Source organism: Podarcis cretensis, assembly GCF_951804945.1.
Source record: "Podarcis cretensis genome assembly, chromosome: 4".
NCBI lineage: Eukaryota > Metazoa > Chordata > Lepidosauria > Squamata > Lacertidae > Podarcis > Podarcis cretensis.
In genome coordinates this window covers 77,030,247-77,050,203 of record NC_137173.1, presented here as the reverse complement: position 1 = coordinate 77,050,203, position 19,957 = coordinate 77,030,247, and the positions used below count along the sequence as shown (strand labels likewise).

At 43.7% G+C, this 19,957-nt stretch overlaps 1 protein-coding gene across 4 annotated transcripts in view; it reads right to left on the bottom strand.

Moving 5' to 3' along the window:
* Positions 1 to 12,198, bottom strand: part of MAP4K4 (mitogen-activated protein kinase kinase kinase kinase 4) — a 136,477-nt gene extending 124,279 nt beyond the window's left edge. For 2 of the 4 annotated variants that reach the window (XM_079973142.1, XM_079973143.1), the window contains exons 1-2: positions 11,544 to 12,198; positions 10,889 to 10,954 (exon numbers count right to left, since the gene is read on the bottom strand). In XM_079973142.1, the coding sequence (XP_079829268.1) occupies positions 10,889 to 10,954; positions 11,544 to 11,600 (123 nt within the window). In that variant the 5' untranslated portion in view covers positions 11,601 to 12,198. The remainder of the gene's footprint in view (positions 1 to 10,888; positions 10,955 to 11,543) is intronic. The other 2 variants (XM_079973144.1, XM_079973145.1) reach the window with 1 other exon arrangement.
* Positions 12,199 to 19,957: the final 7,759 nt, after the last annotated feature.

Here is a 19,957-nt window from a genome sequence, read left to right as displayed (position 1 = left end):
GTCAGGTAAACTCTCCACACAGGGGTTTGCACTTCTCTGAAGAGAAGATTTAAAAAATCAAGTCACCTTTTGCTAATCACTGCAATTTAATCTAGATCAGGTATCCCCAAACTCAGCCCTCCAGATGTTTTGGGACTGCAACTCCCATCATCCCTAGCTAACAGGACCTGTGATCAGGGATGATCGGAAATGTAGTCCCAAAACATCTGGAGGGCAGAGTTTGGGGATGCCTGATCTAGATCCTACATCTATGCACAGGCACCAAGTTAAGATTCAAAAACTGAAAAAGGAAAAAACAATATTGCTCCTAGGATGATGCAAACATGCTTTTTACCATACACACCAATTCAGGGACATTTTCTGCATCTTCTACCCCATAAGTATACAATTTTTTAGGTTTTATTCACTTAAGCATTTATATATATATATATATATATATATATATATATATATATATATATTCCCTAACATAGAAGGAAGAAACTCTTGTGATTTAATGTTGAACTGTTGTATACTAGGATGTGCCCAAAGTAGACAAAAAGATTTGCAAGTTAATGAGCAGACATTTCAGTGCCGTTCTTGTTCTAGCACCCATCTTCAGAATGTTAAAAATACTGTACAGTAAATAACACAGCATTGCAATTGTCTTTAGAGGATCACAGAGAACTGCAATTAAGCTTTGTAGTCTTGAAGATACATTATGGAAATGCATTGCATCATCAGACCTCTCAAGGGGTTTGCCGAGATTACGACAACAAGAATGTGTCAACCCCTCTGTAATCAATGGCAGCATTTCCATTACTTTATTGACACCCCTATACAGTCACACCTGGGTTTTTTAACAACTTAGCTCCCAAACATTTTGGTTTCCGAATGCCGCAAACCCGGAAGTGACTGTTCCGATTTGCGAACTATTTTTGGAAGCCAAACATCCAATGGGGCTTCTGCGACTTCCAAGCTTCCTGCAGCCAATTAGAAGCCGCACTTTGGTTTCCGAATGTTTTGGAAGTCAAACAGACGTCCAGAACAGATTCAATCCGACTTCCAAGGTATGACTGTACATACATCTCAGGCATAGATATTCCTATATTACAGACTAGTAAGTATATGAATAGGTAAAAGGTAAAGGCAAAGGTCTCACATAAATAAATATGTGACACTTTTTTGGTCCATTTTGAAAGGATGCAGATTAAAAATATCACAATCAGGATTTTTTGGCTTCTAAAAAGTCAAGACTGATTCCATGGTTGATTGGGGGTGGGGGCAAACACTAAAAAAAAGTATGACTGAACGTAAAATCTACTGTATGGAAAATGTGCTCTTTCACCGTACTATGACCCTTCTCTCATTCTAAAAGTGAATCAACACAGTGATCTTTTTAAGGATTCCATCCATATAATGGACCAGTTTGGACATTTCATCCCTGGCTTAATAAACCACAGTGTCTTGCCTGCATCTTCCAAAGCAACTATTCTATTCTGAACTTAAAAATGGAAAGCATAATGCTGGTGGTCAACAAAAGAGGTGTAAAGACTCTCTCAATGCAAATCTTTAAAAATGTAGTATAAACACTGACAATTGGGAAACTCAGGCCTGCGAATGCTCCAATTAGAGAACAGCCTTTACCAAAGGTGTCGTGGACTTTGAAGACGCTTGGAACTCAGAACGAAGGAGAAATGTGCTAAGAGGAAGGAACGCTTGGCAAAGCCTCACCATGATTAACTCGCATCAAGAAGCCTATTTCCCCACTGTGGAAGGACGTGTGGATCCAGAATTGGCCTCCACAGTCACTTACGGACTCACTGTTAAAACCGTGTTCAGGGAGACAATCTTACTCGACTACGAGTGATCACCAAAGAAAGAAGAAAGAAGACATCCCCCACTCTCCTTCATGCATTTGTTTCAGGATTTCAGCCCTGGTCTTTTCAAACCACACTTTTCCATTATTCCTGAATTGGGTGGTTGTGGTTCAATTGTGGTTGTGAACAGTGGTTCCCTCACCGGAATCAACACCAATATTAAAACCACAGTTTCCCTGTTCTGAACATAACAGAAACTATGGTTTAAGGAGACCAGGATCAAAGCACCAAAGTGAGTAGAGAGGAAAACAAAAGCCCAGCACTCATTCAGAGCTAAATTAACAAGGGTTAGTGAAGCTAGGAATATTAAGTCGTGCCCAACCCAACAAAACCATACCTATCACCATTAGAACCTCAGACTTATAAAATATAACACTATAAGATGCAGAAAGAACACACAGGAAATCTACTTTCTATATTGGTTTGTTATGGATATGTAAGTTTTCATTTCAGGATTCTACCATTCTTTCCTGACATGATGACCACCCGCCACTTGCAACTGAAAAGTAACAAATAGTTTCTGAGATTTTTCAAGTAGGAAGTGGGTTCCCAGCTGGTTTTCTTTCTGAAACCTTACAAGCATGGATATAAAACCATATACAAAACAGAAGCAGCCACCATCTATTATTATTTGGACCCAAAACTTCAACTGCCACTTCACTCATCACACATGACCACATCATGTACCACACATGGGGACTCTTGAACAGTATGCAGCAGCAGGCTGCTTGTCCATGTAGTAAATCATCATTTATTTTTAAATACATTTTAATGAGATGGGTGAACTGGGCTATTTACGCATCAGCAAGCAAACAGTTGTCAGGTGCTCCACAGGTAGCTTCCTGGGCTTACAGGAAGTCCAGCTGAGGATGCTATGGGTTTCTCAAGAAAACCTTCTAAAACACCAGTTTCTCAGCTTGCAAGACCAGGCAAATTACACCACAATTAATAAAGCTTGCAACCTGCAGCCTCCTTTGTTTGTACAGCAATCAGGTGATTAAAAAGTCAGCGCTTCTATTTTTATTCACCATTGTAATACTGTACCAGTATGTCATGTTTTGTGCAAAAGGCCCTGAGCTTGTTACCACTGAAGTTAGTCCAGCGAAAAGTGGCATTTACAATCCAGTGGTCATCCCTGTACCTGGATGCCCTTCTCAAGTTCCCCTGCCCTTAGAGAGGAGGTGGATTTAATAGGGAACTTGTCTCAGCCCGAGAACCAAGTCCCTTTGGGCAACCTGTCAGGAGCCAGGGCCAGTAGTGGACAAGGCCAAAGGGAGAAGGGGGAAGATTTTGAACTTACATAGAGTAGGCTAGTTTCTCCGCACACTCGCTCATCCTTCTCTGTCCTCCAACCAGGCAAGCAAGAGAGAATATCAGGGCATACTCCAGAAATGCAAAAAGAAGAGTGCAAAGCAGGGGCCAGTGAGGAGTGTGGCAGAGAGAAATAGAGGGGGGGCCTGGAGGGGAGGTAGGTAATAGGTAAAGGACCCCTGGACGGTTAAGTCCAGTTAAAGGCAATATGGGGTTGTAGCACTCATCTCGCTTTCAGGCCGAGGGAGCCGGCGTTTGTCCACAGACCGCTTTCCCGGTCATGTGGCCAGCATGACTAAACCACTTCTGGCACAAAGGAACACCGTGATGGAAACCAGAGCACGGAAATCGGAGCACACGGAAACCTTCCGTGTTTACCTTCCCGCCGCAGTGGTATCTATTTATCTACTTGCACTGGCATGCTTTCGAACTGCTAGGTTGGCAGGAGCTGGGACAATGGGAGCTCACCCTGTTGCAGGGATTCAACCTTCCAATCAGCAAGCCCAAGAGGCTCAGTGGTTTAGACCACAGCCCCACCTTTGGGAGGGGAGGTACCCCACCCCACAGGCCTGACATACCCCACCACCGCCATGACTGACACACCTCTGCAACCCCCCTCCTCAAAATATTCTCATGGCATGTATACTAACAGTCTTTGCCTGGTGCCTAAACAGTATTTTATTCTTTTCATGCCTTCCAGCTGAATTCTGCTTAAGAGGTTTGCTTCATTCTTGCTTGCTGTGTCCCCTCCTGCTGCCTTAAAGTGGTCTTTGCTCTCTTTGCCGCCACTGGATTCATTCTGATTATTTTTCATCTTATTTAATTAAGCCACTTTGATAACAGATAGTGGGAAAGTGGGCATTTTGCATGTGCTTTTAAATAACACCTGAAGCAACATTTCAGAATAACACGCCAAAGAACATGTTAGCTTATACCACACCTGACTTGCTACCCCCACAATGTTCAAGCTTGAAGCTCCATACTGCAACCCCGGAAGGAGGAAATCTGATAAAACCCAAGGTGCAAGTTTTATTAGCTGCATTTGATGTCCTAGCATTCTGTTGTGAATGGATACAAAACTGTTTGCCTACTGAAAATTCCACTTAGCCATTTTTCATCCTGTGTTTGTATTTTTCCTGTGCTCCATTCACCACCACAAGGCGTATTTTTTTACTTAACACTAAGTACTTTTCTATTACTTCTTCCTTCCGTTTCCTGAATTAGAAGACTCCAAAGCTTAAGCTCCCACAGTCTGCACTAAGGTAGCAATCTCTGAACTGAAGGATAGAAGTGTAATTAGTGGGCTCCATTTGGTTAACGTACCCTTAGCTAGTTACATTAGAATAATTTTCACAAAACACCTTAATAAGCCCTAGCTTCTCTGTATCTCATTCACATTATTTTGAAGCATACAGGAAGAAGCTATGTTGCTTTTGTTATTTGTTATGTGTTTAAAGTATTAACTGTAGCCCACTCTTCATTGTGAAGAACAGGTCACAAAGCCGCAAAAACGTTAAAATGTAATCTTAACAAAACAAAACACAAAACAATGACAAAACATTGCAAATATTTTTATCGCAGCAGATTTAACACAGTAGCAAACCATTCAGAAGGCCAGGGCAAATATACAGGTCTGCAGCTAGTGACAAAAGTCAATGCCAGCTTTATTTTGGAGAGAAGGGAACTTCATAAATGGGAGGCTTCTACTGAGAATATATTATAGGATCATAGAACTGTAGAATTGGAAGGAACCATGACTGTCATTCTAGTCCACTCCCTGCAATACAGGATTCTTTTGCCCAACGTGGAACTAGAACCCATGACCCCTGAGATTAGGAGTCTCATGCTCTACTGACTGAGCTATCTATTTTGTACTACCTAACTGCAGAGCATATTGCAGGTCTTTGTGGCATTCATTTAGCTGCTCATTTAGAGAAAAGGGTGGGGGAAATAAAATAAAATATAATAATAATAGTAATGATGATGGTGATGGTGTCATCTCATATGCACATGTATACAAACTATGCAGAAGTAATCCATCCCCCCCAAAATAAGCAAGTAGTACAGAGCCAAATTCGTAAGAGAAAGTATAAAGCACAGTGCATACTTTTGAGAAACTGGTCTGGCTTATTTCCCAAGAGCAAGTGACCTCACCAATAGTGGCTCACCAGTAAAGAATAGGATTTCTTTCCCATGTTCAGCAAAATGATATGAAGTCACAAATGACTCTCTCTTTTTACTACAGGGACACAAAGGATAAAGTAGTTATTCGGCAATGGCCAAGGCTTCCTTAAACCATATTTACTGAAGTAACAATGGATTTATCTTGGCGAGGGAAATTATTTTCACAGGCCTCAGATTATTTTCACATCAGCATGTAAGCCATCCCCTATTACATCACTCCTGTATGGGCCAGAACTTAGGCAATATGCATAATTTACATGTAGCTTTGGAAAGCTGAAATATGAATCAAACAAAAGATGCCTTCACTATGAATTAATTCTCACAAGGCTTCTAGAAAGCAGCAGTCATGAGAACCTAGGAGAGTCATCCCTGATTCAAACAGCACATTTCCTGTTATAGCTCAAACCTAACATGCCAATTACTTTCTAATCATTAGCGTGTGCTGGGGTCTCTGAATGCACATGAGAAATATTTACAGCAGCTGGTTTTTGGAATGACACATTTTCTCTGTAGGGCTCGATTTTTATTTCCGCGCTTTAAAAGAGAGCGCACAATCAATCATCGTTCCCTCAATTGTCTTTTTGCAGAGCACGCCTTGCCTTCATTGTCAAACTATTCCCTCCAAATTTATAGCTACTGAAGCAAACACACACATACCCCCACTAGCTCAGAGTACTTGATTTGTTACTCACCCAAAATAAATTGAGCCTAACTCACAAAGGAAGAATTAGAATCTCTCCAGTGTACACCAGAGGTGCAGTTTGACGCTCATCTATACCAAACAGAAAAGTTTAAGTGCTACCACAATTCCATTCACCCTTTGGGTATGAAAGTGCTAAGCAGCATACAACCACAGAAGGGCCAACTTTTTTTAATCTTACTGAAAAGTTGCACCAGGGTGGCAGTGGACAGGGAGCAGGTAACTGGGAGCAGGGGAGGCTCAGGAACTGCCAAGAGTTTTTAGGCAATTCAAAAGAAGCTCTTCATGCTTGTAAACATGATGACATAGGGTTTATTGTGTTAGCTTTATTGATTATAAAGCTAGCACATCCATCCCCGTTTCTCACGTTGCTTCTACACCTCAGCAACTGCCAAGTTATGGAACCGTGGCTTCTTGATCAACATAGTGTCATGTCACCTGCAATTTTAAATCGCAGGAAAGAACTGTGTGCTGGGATCCTGCCCCAAATTTCATCACACAAGCACACTGGAAAATTGCAATCCAAATGGTTTTCCGAATGAATGGTTGTTGTTTTTCCTGTGAACAACATGGAAATGAGCACAAAACTTCCACTAGATTTCCAGAAGTGGCTTGACGCAGCCTTTATGGGCAGATAGTTGTCAAGTGTCCTCTGCCTCTCAATGAAACCAAAAACCTCAAACACAGGAACGGGCAATGGCACAATATAGAACACCTCTTAGGGTCGTAGAAAGGGCCACACTGAGATATATGATGGAGAGGAGAAAACAGTAGTCAGCTGATGGTTTTTGTGGCCATCAGGCATCAAAAGGACAGAGTATAATGTTCTTACACGTGCCCCAGTAGATTGCTAGTACTTTTTCATTTTATAATTGTAATTAACGAATTAATGTCCCGCCAAGAATGAATCATTCTGCTATAAAACACTTCACAGAGTTGAACAAAACACAGAAGTTCATGTAGCCTTTTATGCACGAATGTGCATTCAGCCCACACAAATAAGCACAGATTTTTTAGACTGTTGTGATTCATATGCAAACTAACAAGTAGGGTCAAGGTATTCTACACCAGAGGTACTTGCACTGCTTAAGCCGTTGGCAATAGTTTTGTCAAGCACAGTTAGGCACCTATAATCTTATTTAAAGGTACTCCATAGAGAATTGCTAAGCTGGCGTTGCATTGTTCACAAGTTTCATTCCCATATTGGTGATTGCAAAATTCAGATTCTACTTTATTGTCTTGGAGCACTTCAATAGAAAGTTTCTTAGCAAAAGAGGCAGATAGAAACAAACAAACACACACAACCACAGGCAATGTCTATGCCAAGTCCAAATCATTTAGCTAATTTTATACAGCTAATTTCGTACTACCATCCAGTGCTAATTCAACTTGCCCAACATTAGAACAAAATAGATGTGAAACAGCCTATTGTCTCTTAAGGATCAGGCAGACTACACAATATAAACACAGGAAAGAACATGCACACAGCAGAACATTTCAGCTCCTCATTCTCCAATAAGAGAATGAACACCAGTGGGCAAGTCTGTACATGCCATTTAGCTGACAATCAGTTGACCTCAACTCAGGGAAGAGGGGTTCCTCTTTGACATTCTAACAATACCCTGCTTTCTAGACAAATTTTATCTTATCCCAAATAGCTTTATTCATTGTACTTCTGCCAGACATAACTATTTGCTGCACAAAAGACGTCAAACTTCTGTGGGAGGTTCACAACTACTGCTTTCCTTTAAACTCTAAATGTTCTATTTTTTAAATAGCTTTGAAACAACATTTTGCTCGCTTAACCCAGAGGGTTGTTGGGACAGCAATGTAATCTGTTATTTCATTTTCATGCTCATTTTAAAAAATACTCTCTAAGTGGCTCTCCCCACCCCCGCCAAGACACATTTGTAAACAGATGTGAGGGCTGGTGCATCTTTGGCCCTCCAGAAGTTGCTGACTACAGCTCCCATCATTCTTGGCCATGCTGGCTGAGGCTGATGGGATTTGAAAAACATCTGGAGGGCCACAGATTCTCCTATTTACGTGTACCAATAAACTGCTTACTAGTGTATCTCTTTGACGTCAACAATGACATCAATGGTAAGGCTGGCCTTGAACATCTCATACACATGCCTTAGCATGAATTGACACACATACTTTTAAAGATTTACTACATAGCTTCCTTTGCCAATATCTGTGGAGAAGTTCCTATAAAAGAGAAAATCTTAGACCTTAACACCAACTATTTGCACATGGTTGCTTCACTTCTTTCATATCTTAGGGCAATAGCCAATCTACCACAGCTAATTGATGCTAAGAAAACAGTTGGACATATTCATGGACAACGGCTTTTAAAAATAACTTTTAAGTTTCCTATACATAAGAATACTTAAGCTATTGTGCAGTCCCAACAAACCAGGAAGCAAAAAGTTATACACAATATAATTAAGACGAAACAAAGAAAGGCAACTTTAATATTCTTCTGATTTTCATGCATAGTTCAATGCATAAGAAGTTGTAGTTGCTTCAATATGTCCCCAATTTTCAACTCAACTGATATTTATCATATCAAGGTCCCAGAATTGAAATTATCAGTAGCACAGCAACTGCAGTGTCAAACAGAGATCTGAGCATACCCTGAAAGATTCAAGTACAGGTTTACTGCCAGCTAAATTCTGTAAGAATCAATCAATTTGGTCACAGGGCTTTAACTCCAAGGACTGGTCCCAAAGACAGCTTTGTATTATGACTTCATCTTGAAGTTGCTTGTTATCTTAGGATCTCTTATCAGTTATTTAACTATTAACGAAATTCCATCACTTTGGATATTGTCCAGTTCCCAAACCTGAGCAGTGACTGGATAGGTAAGAAGAATCGCCACCCATGCAGCCAAATGGGTATTTTTTGCCATACCAAAAAAAAAAAGCAACAGGATGTTGCATCACATAATGTCTTTGAAGCAAAAGTGGCACATGCACATTTGGGCTTACAGCACTTTGATTCTATGTGTGTATGCAACTTACCAAAACATCGTTATCTCTAGTAGAGGCATTCCACAATCACATTTCTCTCCATTGTATATACTGGCAATACACTACTGGCAACAACGAAGCCCTCTGTTTACATGATGTAGTCAGCCACCTTTTGTAAATATTATGGGACCCCGGAGTGATTACCTACTATTTTCATTCCACACTGGAATGGCACCCAAGCAAAAAATAAATAAATAGTAAAACTATAATCAGCCAGCCTATAGTCAACTCATAAAACATTTTATTTAGCTCAAAGCATTGTCAAATTAATTGACTTATTTTCTACTCGTTTTATTTACAAGAGATTCTAAACTCACACAACTGAACTCCCTTCTAGGGGTAGCAGGAAGAGGACACACCCAATGTGATATATAAGCTTCACAAGCAAAGAAATTGCAGGAGAAAATATCATTATGAAATAGTTTCAAAGGGTCAGCCATAAATCAGCCTCAAACTTAGACATGTTTTAAAGTCGTTTTAACATTGCATAGGACTAACTCCTTTTGTTTACAGCAAGATCAAAGCTACTTCATATCACTACCGCTCATCCAGCCAACAATCTTCTTACAAAATACAGCTTGTAGATCATTGTAAAACAAAAGAGAAATACCAAGGACACCACATATCAAAAGAAGGCGATTCCCATGTTGGAACCAGCATGTAAACAAAGAATGGGGAAACTGTGGCCCTCTAGATGCATCCCTGGCCATTTATCACACTGGACTGGGGCTGATGGGAGTTGCCAAGTCCACCAATATCTGTAGAGCCACAGGTCCCCCATTATGGACATACAAAGACACATACTCTACTTTTTTCACTGAAGGTACACAAGATGGGGACCCACGACTGGTCATGTACTGAAACTCTATTGTGATAAGGAGCCTCTATTGTGATAAGTTGGATAACAGGCTTATTAGACTTGGGTGCACACCAAACAAGAAGCAAACCTCTTCCTATCTTTTCTTACAAACCTTCCTTAGGCTTGGCCATCCTTAACTCATGTAAAATGTACAATGAAAAACTTAGTCATATGGGTGACTAAACATTACACAGCCATGAAATCTCAATATTGGTTTCCTTTATATAACAGACTTTGGGGGGAGGGGGGCTGTTATCTTCCCTTCACACCTAGCTGTTGAAAACAGCAACATCTCTCAGTATCCTACAATTGTTTCCTCTGTATGTGTGCGCTTTTCCCCAAATCATTTGCTCGTCAAACAGGTTATTCTATGAATTCTGATCATCTGCTCTCCAGACATACAATAACATTCCCTGCTCTTTTTACCCTGATTCACCCCACCCCTTTACATCCACACCCTCTTACAGAATTAAAAGACACTGGAGGTAATGTAATGCCAGTCTCCACATCTTAACACGCCTTGGAAGGATCCATAACAAAGAAAGCTAGTGACATTCTCCCCACCAAAAAAAGCTATCTGACTATTTTCAATAAAGGCAGGAACATCCCCAATTTCCCCACCATCACATATCAGCATACTGACAGGGCGGACTGAATAAACAAGACTGGATGGTTGTGAAGGAGAATACAAGATTTAAAAGCTTCTTGGATCCTAATTTTGGGGCAGCAACAAGCTAACTCAGTGGGTTCTTCAGACCCCAAAAGGGTCATTGAGGGAGTAAACAGCAGAGCTTGACAGCTGTGTCACAAAGCCACCAGAGATTTACTTCCCCTTAACTTTTGTTTGCAAAGCAGGGTGGCCAGCCAGCATCAAGGCTGTGCAAGAGAAAAATGTGCATGTATTATGATTTTTAAAGGAAATGAAATTCTTGACACAAACCTTATAAACTTGACCATATGTGCCATTTCCAACCACTTCCACCAGCTCAAAAATCCCAGCAGGGTCCTACACAATAAAGGTGTGGAGAAGGGAGGGGGGAGGAAGATAAGAGGAAAAAAGCAGGGTTATATAGATAAGAAATCACCATCGGCGCACCCACCCGCCCCCCAAAAGCGCCACTGTCTGGAGGGGATTGTTTGGCTGTACAGCTGTTGCGCCCTGATTTTCCACGCACATGCCAATACATGCAAACAAAGGAAAGCAGCCCAAGACTGAACTCATCTCTCTCTCTCTCTCTCCCCTCCCCATAAGCTCTGAGGAACAAAACGGGGCGATGACAAACCAGCCAGCCGGCCGAAGGGCCCCTTCTCAGCCGCAGCAAGCAACCGCGACCACCCCCTTGCAAACCCCGGAGCTCCTTTTCCCCAGCAACGCGACCCCCCAACTCTCCCTCCCTACCCCCCACCCCGCTTTTCTCCCCCAACCCAGCTGCGAACAACAAAAGCCACGCCAGGGGAGACGTCTCCCGCTTTGTGTGGCCAGCGGGAGGCAGAAAAGACCAGCGGGGCGAGGGAACGAGGGGTCGCCTGCCGCGCCCCGCTGAGCCAGCCAGCCAGTCCCCCACCCAAGCCAGCCCACCTCCAGCCGCACTCACCCGTAAGGAGGAGAGGTCTATCTCCCCCAGACTTTTCGCAGGAGAGTCGTTCGCCATTTTCCCCGTCGCTTCTATTAAATAATTCCTCTTTCTTTCTATTAACAAAAGACGGCAAGCACTGCTAGCACGCCAGGGTGAAGTAGAGGAAAAAGCGCCGCCCCTTCCTTCCTACCCCCCCCCACCCAAAAACCCCAATCTCTCTCTCTCTCTCTCTTTCTCCTTCCCCCCCTCCTCCCTCTCTTCCTTCACTCCAGGATAAAACTCTTCTTCATTGGAGGAGGGATGCAGGGCGAGATGTGGGAGGAGGCAGCTCGGGTCCGCTTAGCTTTCCTTCCCAAGGAGGCTGGCGGAGGGGTTGTCGGTTCAATTGTGGCCGTCGTCGTTTTATTAAAAAAAAAAAAAAGGAGATTCCCCCCCCTTTCAGCCTCTGGTGCGCGCGAAGGTCGGCTTTTTACGCCATGGTCGAGGAACCAGATGCGCCTCTCCTCGCGCGCGCGCGCGCTCCCTCCTCCTCAGCCAGCCACATCCAACATAGCGAGCCGGGAGCCGGCGGTGGGAAAGGAGGAAGGAAGGAAAAGAGGAGGAGGAGGAGGGCAATGAGGAGGAGGAGGAGGAGCAGCAGCAGCAGCAGCAGCCCCGCTTCCTCGAGCGCGCGCACACAGAAGGGCTTGCCACCCACCCACCAACCCACCCAAAGGCGCACGCGAACAATAAAAAGCGCCACCCGGACGCAGTTGCTTCCTCTGCCTTTCTCCTCCTGCTGCCGCCGCCGCCGCCGGAGCACCCCGGCGGGGAGAGCTTCCTCCGTGAGGCTTTGGAGGGAGGGAGACAAAGCGAGCCGAAGAGGTGTGGGAAAGGGATGCAAAAAAAAAATTGACTACGCGGAGCCCGAGGACGCCAAGCAGCGCCCCTTCTCTCCCTTTCCCCCAACAGGAAAACCCAGCGGAAACGCAAACGCGCACCAAAGCACTTCTGGGTAAATTAGGGAGGAACGGCTGCGAGGAGGAGGAGGAGGGGGTGGCAGTCGTCTGTTGCTCTCAGTCAAAGTCTGTCTGGGCCGGGGGGGGGGATCTTTGTTCGAGCGAATATATCAATATGCGAGCAGGGGCGTGGCAGGGAACAATAGATTTGTTTTAAAGAAAAAGCTCCGCTCAAGTCAGGCCCCGAGCTGGGCCCTCGCCTCCCAGGAAAGAGCCAAAATATGTTTCCACACATCAGCCCTCCAGAACAATGCAAGCCTTTATGTATAGGGGAGAGGGGGGTAGGAGAATCGATGGACAAGGGGACGCTCATGAATGGATGGTCACTGAGACACTTATCAGGATTGGAAGTGAATACTGAGAATGCTCAGTGATGCATTTGCGCAGGAAGGGCAGAAATCTTCTGCTGTTCAATCATAACGGCAAGTAGATGGGATGCATTCCCATCTCTGCTGCTAGATGGCTCTGACAGCACTTGGGCCATGGCTTAAAACCAGTTATTGGTTTGATTCATCTTAGGAAGACCCGAAGACTTAGAGAAGATAGGCTTCCCTGACAACCCGGTCTTCTGCTGTTTTCCTCCTATTAGTTGGAGATTGTACAGTCGTAGGGTTTGGGCCTTGTAACATCAGGCACTACAAATGGCGGACTGCAAGTTGCATAATCATGCAGGTACACTCAGTCCTTAATACACTAATAATGCTATGGGGCCCATTCTGCTCCTGAAGCACCTCCCGTTTGCATAACAAATGCTTAACTGGACATTGCCAGGTAAGGTTGATAAAGATCACTCTCTGAAAGAGAGATGCTCCAATCAAGTGTAGACAGTGTTGAGCCAAATGAACCAATAGTCTGACTACCTATAGGGCAGCTTCTCACGATAGGTAATTAAGTATTCTTAATGAAAATGGGGAGGTGGAGCAGGCTTGGGTGTCACATGACATGCACAGTCACTCATTGAATTATCTTGGGCTGAACTCATTGGTGACTCTAGAATGAGGCCTACAAACCTTTGGCTTTCCTGGCACTGTTGGGCCACAACTCGCACTATCCTGGAACAAAAGGCCACACCGATTTGGACTGAAGGGAGTTAGAGTCCCAAGAATGGGCCACAGGTTAACTACTCCTGTGTTTGTGTGCGATGAACATAGGGAGCAGCCTTGTACCATATCAGGCTATTTGGCCATCTAGCCTAGTCTTATTTAGACTTGACTTTCCTCACCCTGGTACCCAACAGAAGTTGTAAGGCTACAAGTCCCATCATCCCTGACTGTGTGATGGCCTGGGACTCGGGCTCGGACTCAGAGCCGGAGGAGTCTCAGTCTGCACCGGATCCTCTGCCTCAGGCGGGATCTGAACCGAGTCTGGGGCCTGATTCTGAAGAGCCCCAGTCTGCATAGGTTCCCCTGCAACAAGCACCAGCTGGGCCGAGTCAGGGGCCTGAGCCTGCCCTGACTCCAGATGCGGGGGTTACCTCGTTGACCTCTGCTGGGCAATCACGTACAGCTGCTCCACTACCAGTTGGGTCAGGAGAGGCTGAGGCCGCCTCTGGGTCTAGTAACCCACCGACATCTCCCGAGCTGCAGAGACTCAGGTCTGAGAGAAGGAGAGACCTGAGTACTTGCAGGAGGAGTGCTCGCCTTTGAGCGAGACAGGGAGGTGAGTCACTGGGGGATCAGGACCGGCTGTTATCCCAGCAGAGATGGGAGCAACATTGCTGCTTGCTGGAACCTGCCTGAGACCTTGTGCCTGACCTAGCCTGGTTTCCTGCCTTGGCCCTGTTGGACTAACTCCTCGCGGAATCCTTGGATTGGGGACCGGACCTGGACCGCGTGGCTCGGGTTAATCGCCAGGCCCAGCACAGACTGTCAGTTATACTGACTGGGAATTGTAGTCCAAAACATCTAGAGGGCACCAAGTTGGCAAAGGTGATCTAGCCTGACAGGCAGTAGCTGTTTAGGCAGAGGGCCCTTTCCCAGAATTGCTTTCTGAAGCCTTTAAACTGAGATGCCCAGAGATTGGAGCTGTGACTATGTATACACAAAAACCCTGCACTCTACCACTGCGCAATGGAATATTGTAACAAACAGAGACTACCAAAATATCGTGGGCAAGGCATTACAAAATAAGTACTGTACATTTCTGAGTTCTGCATACCCCTTGGTACATGCCAGTTTAAAGTGAACTCAATACATCCCATGTGTGTGCATTCTTTTCCCATAGTCCACATGATGTTGTCTTCACCCACGCAGCAGCCCGCACCCATTTAATTTGGATTTTTCTGATCATCAAATAAAGAAGGAAAGGGGGGAAATCCAACATAAAATTGCACTCCTACTGCCATCGGTGTGGCATTCATCAATGGGCTGCTAGTGGGATGATATAAAAACGTTTTAACCAGCATGTCTGGTACAGTGGTACCTCAGGTTAAGTACAGTGGTGCCTCGCAAGACGAAATTAATTCGTTCCGCGAGTTGCTTCGTCTTGCGATTTTTTCGTCTTGCGGAGCGCGGATTCCCCGGGTATTAACGGCTTTAAGAAAAAGGAAGCAAACTCTCAAGACGTTTTCGTCTTGCAAAGCAAGCCCATAGGGAAATTCGTCTTGCGAAGCACCTCGAAAAATGGAAAACCCTTTTGTCTAGCGAGTTTTTCGTCTTGCGAGGCATTCGTCTTGCGGGGCACCACTGTACTTAATTCGTTCCGGAGGTCTGTTCTTAACCTGAAACTGTTCTTAACCTGAAGCACCACTTTAGCTAATGCGGCCTCCTGCTGCCGCCGCGCCGTCAGAGCACGATTTCTGTTCTTACCCTGAAGCAAAGTTCTTAACCTGAAGCACTATTTCTGGGTTAGCGGAGTCTGTAACCTGAAGTGTATGTAACCTGAAGCATATGTAATCCGAGGTACCACTGTATTTTGGAAAGCTTGTGTCATAATAATGCTTTTTCTTTAAAAAAAATGGTTGCATGCATAGGTAAACAAATACCTGTGTGCATGCCCACAATGGACTTCAGGTTTCTGGAACTGGGAGAGGGTGGGAAGTACGGTACTTACTGAGGGAAGAGGACAATATTACACACTGTGAACACTTTCCATCAAGCACCACCTGCTAGTTTGGATGAAAAACATTGAGACTTGAGTGCTCATATGTAGATGAATGTGCACAAAAGCGCACAGGGAAAAATCAGATCTCTTGTGGCCCCAAGTTTGCATTAACACCATGTACATAGCCTGTGTCAAGGATAAGGAGGAGTTTTACACTCAGTGAAACTGTATCCCCCCAGGGCAGTTCTTTACTTCTCACCATAGACATGAATGATAGCCATTTACTCATGTGGGAGTAACTTAAGATATGCATTTGCAGACACTTTAATGGGGGGGGGGGCTAGGTCTCCATCCTGTCTCTGATGACCCCAGTGAACCAACTCATTTAAAAAGCCAACCTGCCCTTTTAACTCTGTGAGCTTTGCTTCTTTGTCCCATCGGGCTGTGGTGTACAAAACAGTGGTGCAACATTTAATATTTTTTATACTTAATCAGCTAAAATGATGTCCTTCCAGTTTTTCAAGCAGCAGGGTTTTTTTAAAAAAAAACCAGAGCTGTTGTTTTCAATGCAATTACTTAAACTGCAGATTAATTGGCTAGATAACAGCTATAGATAACAGCCTGTTAGAAAATATACACAAAATGATTTTTTTAAATAGAAACGTCATAAAGTCACAAGCATTTGCTATCTTCAGAGGTGATCGCTTTGACTTAATACCAAGATACTGATTCACCAGTTACTGAAACAATTCTGATCTGCGCCAAGACAACCTTTACACACGCCCACACAGCATGAAAGCTGCTTCCCCGTGGTGTGTTCCTATACTACTGGGGAGTGTGCATGAATATTGCACCATGGGGGAATGACTCCCATACCCAGGCTGTGCTCTGGTGAGTAAGAAGGTGACAGGGCCCAGAGACCATCCTCTGTTTCCCAGCGGCAGCAAGCAAAGGAAGAGGTTTATAGAGCAACTTGTCTTGAAATGCAGGGGAAACGTGGTCAGGATTGGGCTGCAAATGATTTGCAATAATGTGAAGCCATATTGAGTTACTTTGCATGCACTGTAATAAGTATCTATCAGGTTACAAAATGAGACCTTAGTTAATTAAGAGGATCTGTAACTTTTTAAAATAAGAAAACTATATGCACACTGAAATAAATGCGAGTTGCAATTACTGCAAGAGCCATGGTTTTCCTGATTATCTGAGCAAAAACATGCTTGAAAGAGTTCACAAATACCTTGCATTTTAGAACAGGAATCTGGAAACAACTTGCCTCAAGTCTTGCAAGAAGCCTGTCCTCTCAAACAGAGCACACTTTTAAACCATTGATAACTTAGCTGTGCTATAGTGTATAGAGCTGCAACCATTTTCACTGGCTAGCATCGAACAGCTTAATCCCACACAGATCTTCTTAAAACTATTGATTACCATCCGTACAGGCATGCCAAAGTCTGCAAAGAGTTGGGTTACACCATGCACATGATTTAAAAAGTGGACTTGGCATGGAGATTCTGTGATGTGCAGAAGACTGCTAATTGGGGAATATAAAAGCAGTGCCAGTAAGAAAAGAACCCTATCTACTACTTTTTCCACGCATGGCATTCCACTAGTTTTAGAATTAATTTGTTAGCTTGAAGCATTCCACTTTCAGCTTTCAGTATTAGTTTAAATACTTAAATCTCCTGAAAATTATTAGCTTAGACCTAAATTGTGCACCTCATAAATGAAGCTAAAGTGTCACTGACATGAGTGGGATCTTTACCCAGTTACACACACACACACACACACACACACACACACACACACACACGGATGTCTGCAATGATGTAGCAACACCAGCACTTAATATTGTTAAGACTTCAAAAGAGAATGTAGGAAGGCCAGCCAGTAATCACATATAGGTGTTACAATGTTTCTCCAAGATCTTACCTTTGAAAAAGAAAGAAAGAAAAACTTCTCTGTGTGTCTTAACTGGTTTAGCTGTGAAGGGGGAGGGGAAAGCTTTCAAAACTTGAAATGAGTCCTAAGCAATACAGACACATCCGCAGTTTCAGAGACTGCTGGAAACAAGATCTTCAAGGTGTGAAATCCTCCTTGTCTTTCAGTAGGAGTTCACAATCAGATGCTGATGACAATAACCCTAGCTTTCAACTGTTACAACTATTATCAAAGGCAAGTAAAGGAGAGTAGGTGGCACCAGGTGATACCAAAAGCTGCTCTGAAATCTTCTTTGGAGTGTCCCTTCAATATAGGTAGGTTAATTGTTCTCTAATTGTTCTCCTATGAGAAGAGCAATAGCCCTGCGCCTCAGGGGAAGGAGCCTATGCCGTTTCCAGGCTCTCTAGTTTAATGCCGGTGTGGAATTTATAACACTCTATTTTATCAGCAAAACTACATTTTGATTATTATGAGTTTTGCTGTTCTTTCGTCACTAAGGCAGGCATCCCCAAACTTGGCCCTCCAGATGTTTTAGGACTACAACTCCCATCATGCCTGACCACTGGTCCTGCTAGCTAGGGATGGTGGGAGCTGTAGTCCAAAAACAGCTGGAGACCCAAGTTTGGGAAAACCCTGGTTTAGTGGATCTCCAAGGTGGCAATGCAGGAGAATAAGGTTACCCATTTCATTTGAGGTTTCCTCCACCACACCCATTGGTAAGTGGATCGAGAACAAAAGGAAAGTTGAAAAAAGAGCTTGTTTGCACTGTTAAGTATACGATACACACTTCTGTTTGACCCAGTTCTCCGCATTTGTTTGGGGTGCTAGGACAACATACATGTGGTGTTCAAGCTGTGAGTGCTATTATTTATGTAGCCAAAACAGCCAAACTGCCTGTGTACTAGAGGGAGGTATCAGGTGTCTCAAGGGGTCCCAGCATTTTGCAGAAGTACAAAACGTATTTATGGGGAAACCCTCCTATGGGTGGGAACCCCCAAACCAACTGAGTGCGTACGGAACATGTTAAATGGCTAAAGAACGCTGGTTGACATGAGGGGTTGTAGGATGGAATATCTTGAAAAAGCACATGGCTGTGTAGAACAGTGGACATGAGTATTTCAGACTGTTGTGGCTTGTTACAAATCCCACTTGCCTACTAACAGCTGGTTGTCAGGGCTTTGTTGTTTTATATATATTGGAAGTCATCCAGAGTGGCCAGTGCAACCCAGTCAAATGGGTGGGGTTCAAATAATAATAAAGTTGTTGCTGTTGTTGTTGTTGTTGCACCCAAAAATGGAATCTATGGTAAAACTAACAGATTAAGGGGTGGAGCTATGCTTAGAAGCACATCTTGATTTTCATTGGTTCTCCCAAGGTTCTAGGAAGCAAATTAAGTGGACTGGGGCTTAGCTGAAAGGGGGCAAAACCTATAGCATCATTCAAGCACTAGAGTCACCAGAGGCGGCTTCTTCTTCTATCACTCGTAGCCAAGTAAGATTGTCTTCCATAAACACAGTTTCAACAATGAGTCCATAGGTAACTGTGGAGGCCAATTCAAGCACTGGAATCACCAGAGGCAGAGAAGATCTCAACGGCTGTCCTCTCAATAGTATCTCCAACAAGACAATTTCATTTCTCTTGTTTTGATGAATGGCTGCCATTCACTCCTGAGGAGTGATGAAGTGCAGCACTTTGGAACCATGTTGCAGCAGAGGGAGTGAAATCCTGCCCACCGCACCTGACAATTAATGTGCATACTTGTTTGGAGCAGACTCATGAAACATTTGTTTAAAACACGCAGCCTCACTTGTTGAGCAAATAGAAAGCGTGCTCATGCAAAATGCACAAGATGCTACGTACATAGCATTTCAGGACCAAACTAGGCACCACATGGCAGACACGTTAAAAAAAAAAGCCCCCACTGTTTTTGTTTTTGTTTTTTAGTGACAAGGAGCTGCAGGAAGCTGCAGATTGAAGCAAACAGCAAAAGCAATAAAAAAATACCCCTCTTCAATTCTCTCTAGTTTGCAGTACTATGACACCATGTTATGTACCATGTATGTTACTGGTCTGAATGATGCTGTAGAGATGCATAGCACAGTACAGACCTGGGAGATCCACTGCATGCCACAAATTTTTCCAGTTGGCGCCTAACAACACTATTGAGATGAGATATCCCTGAAAACTGTTCAGCCTCAAATCAACTTCATGCAAATGGAATCAGTCCCAGAACCCAATTTAATTTCCTAAATGAAGCTTCAGTGAGTGGGGGCCAGTCACACAGTTTCACAGATGAATTAATTCTATGATGACTTCAATACAAACTTTGTATGTAAACAAGTGCATCTGTGGATAAGCAGGATGTGTTCATTTTTCTTAGTGTCACTGTTTTAGCTGCATCTTCCTCTCATTTGGTTACAGAAATACAAGCATGGCAGAGATAAACCAAAA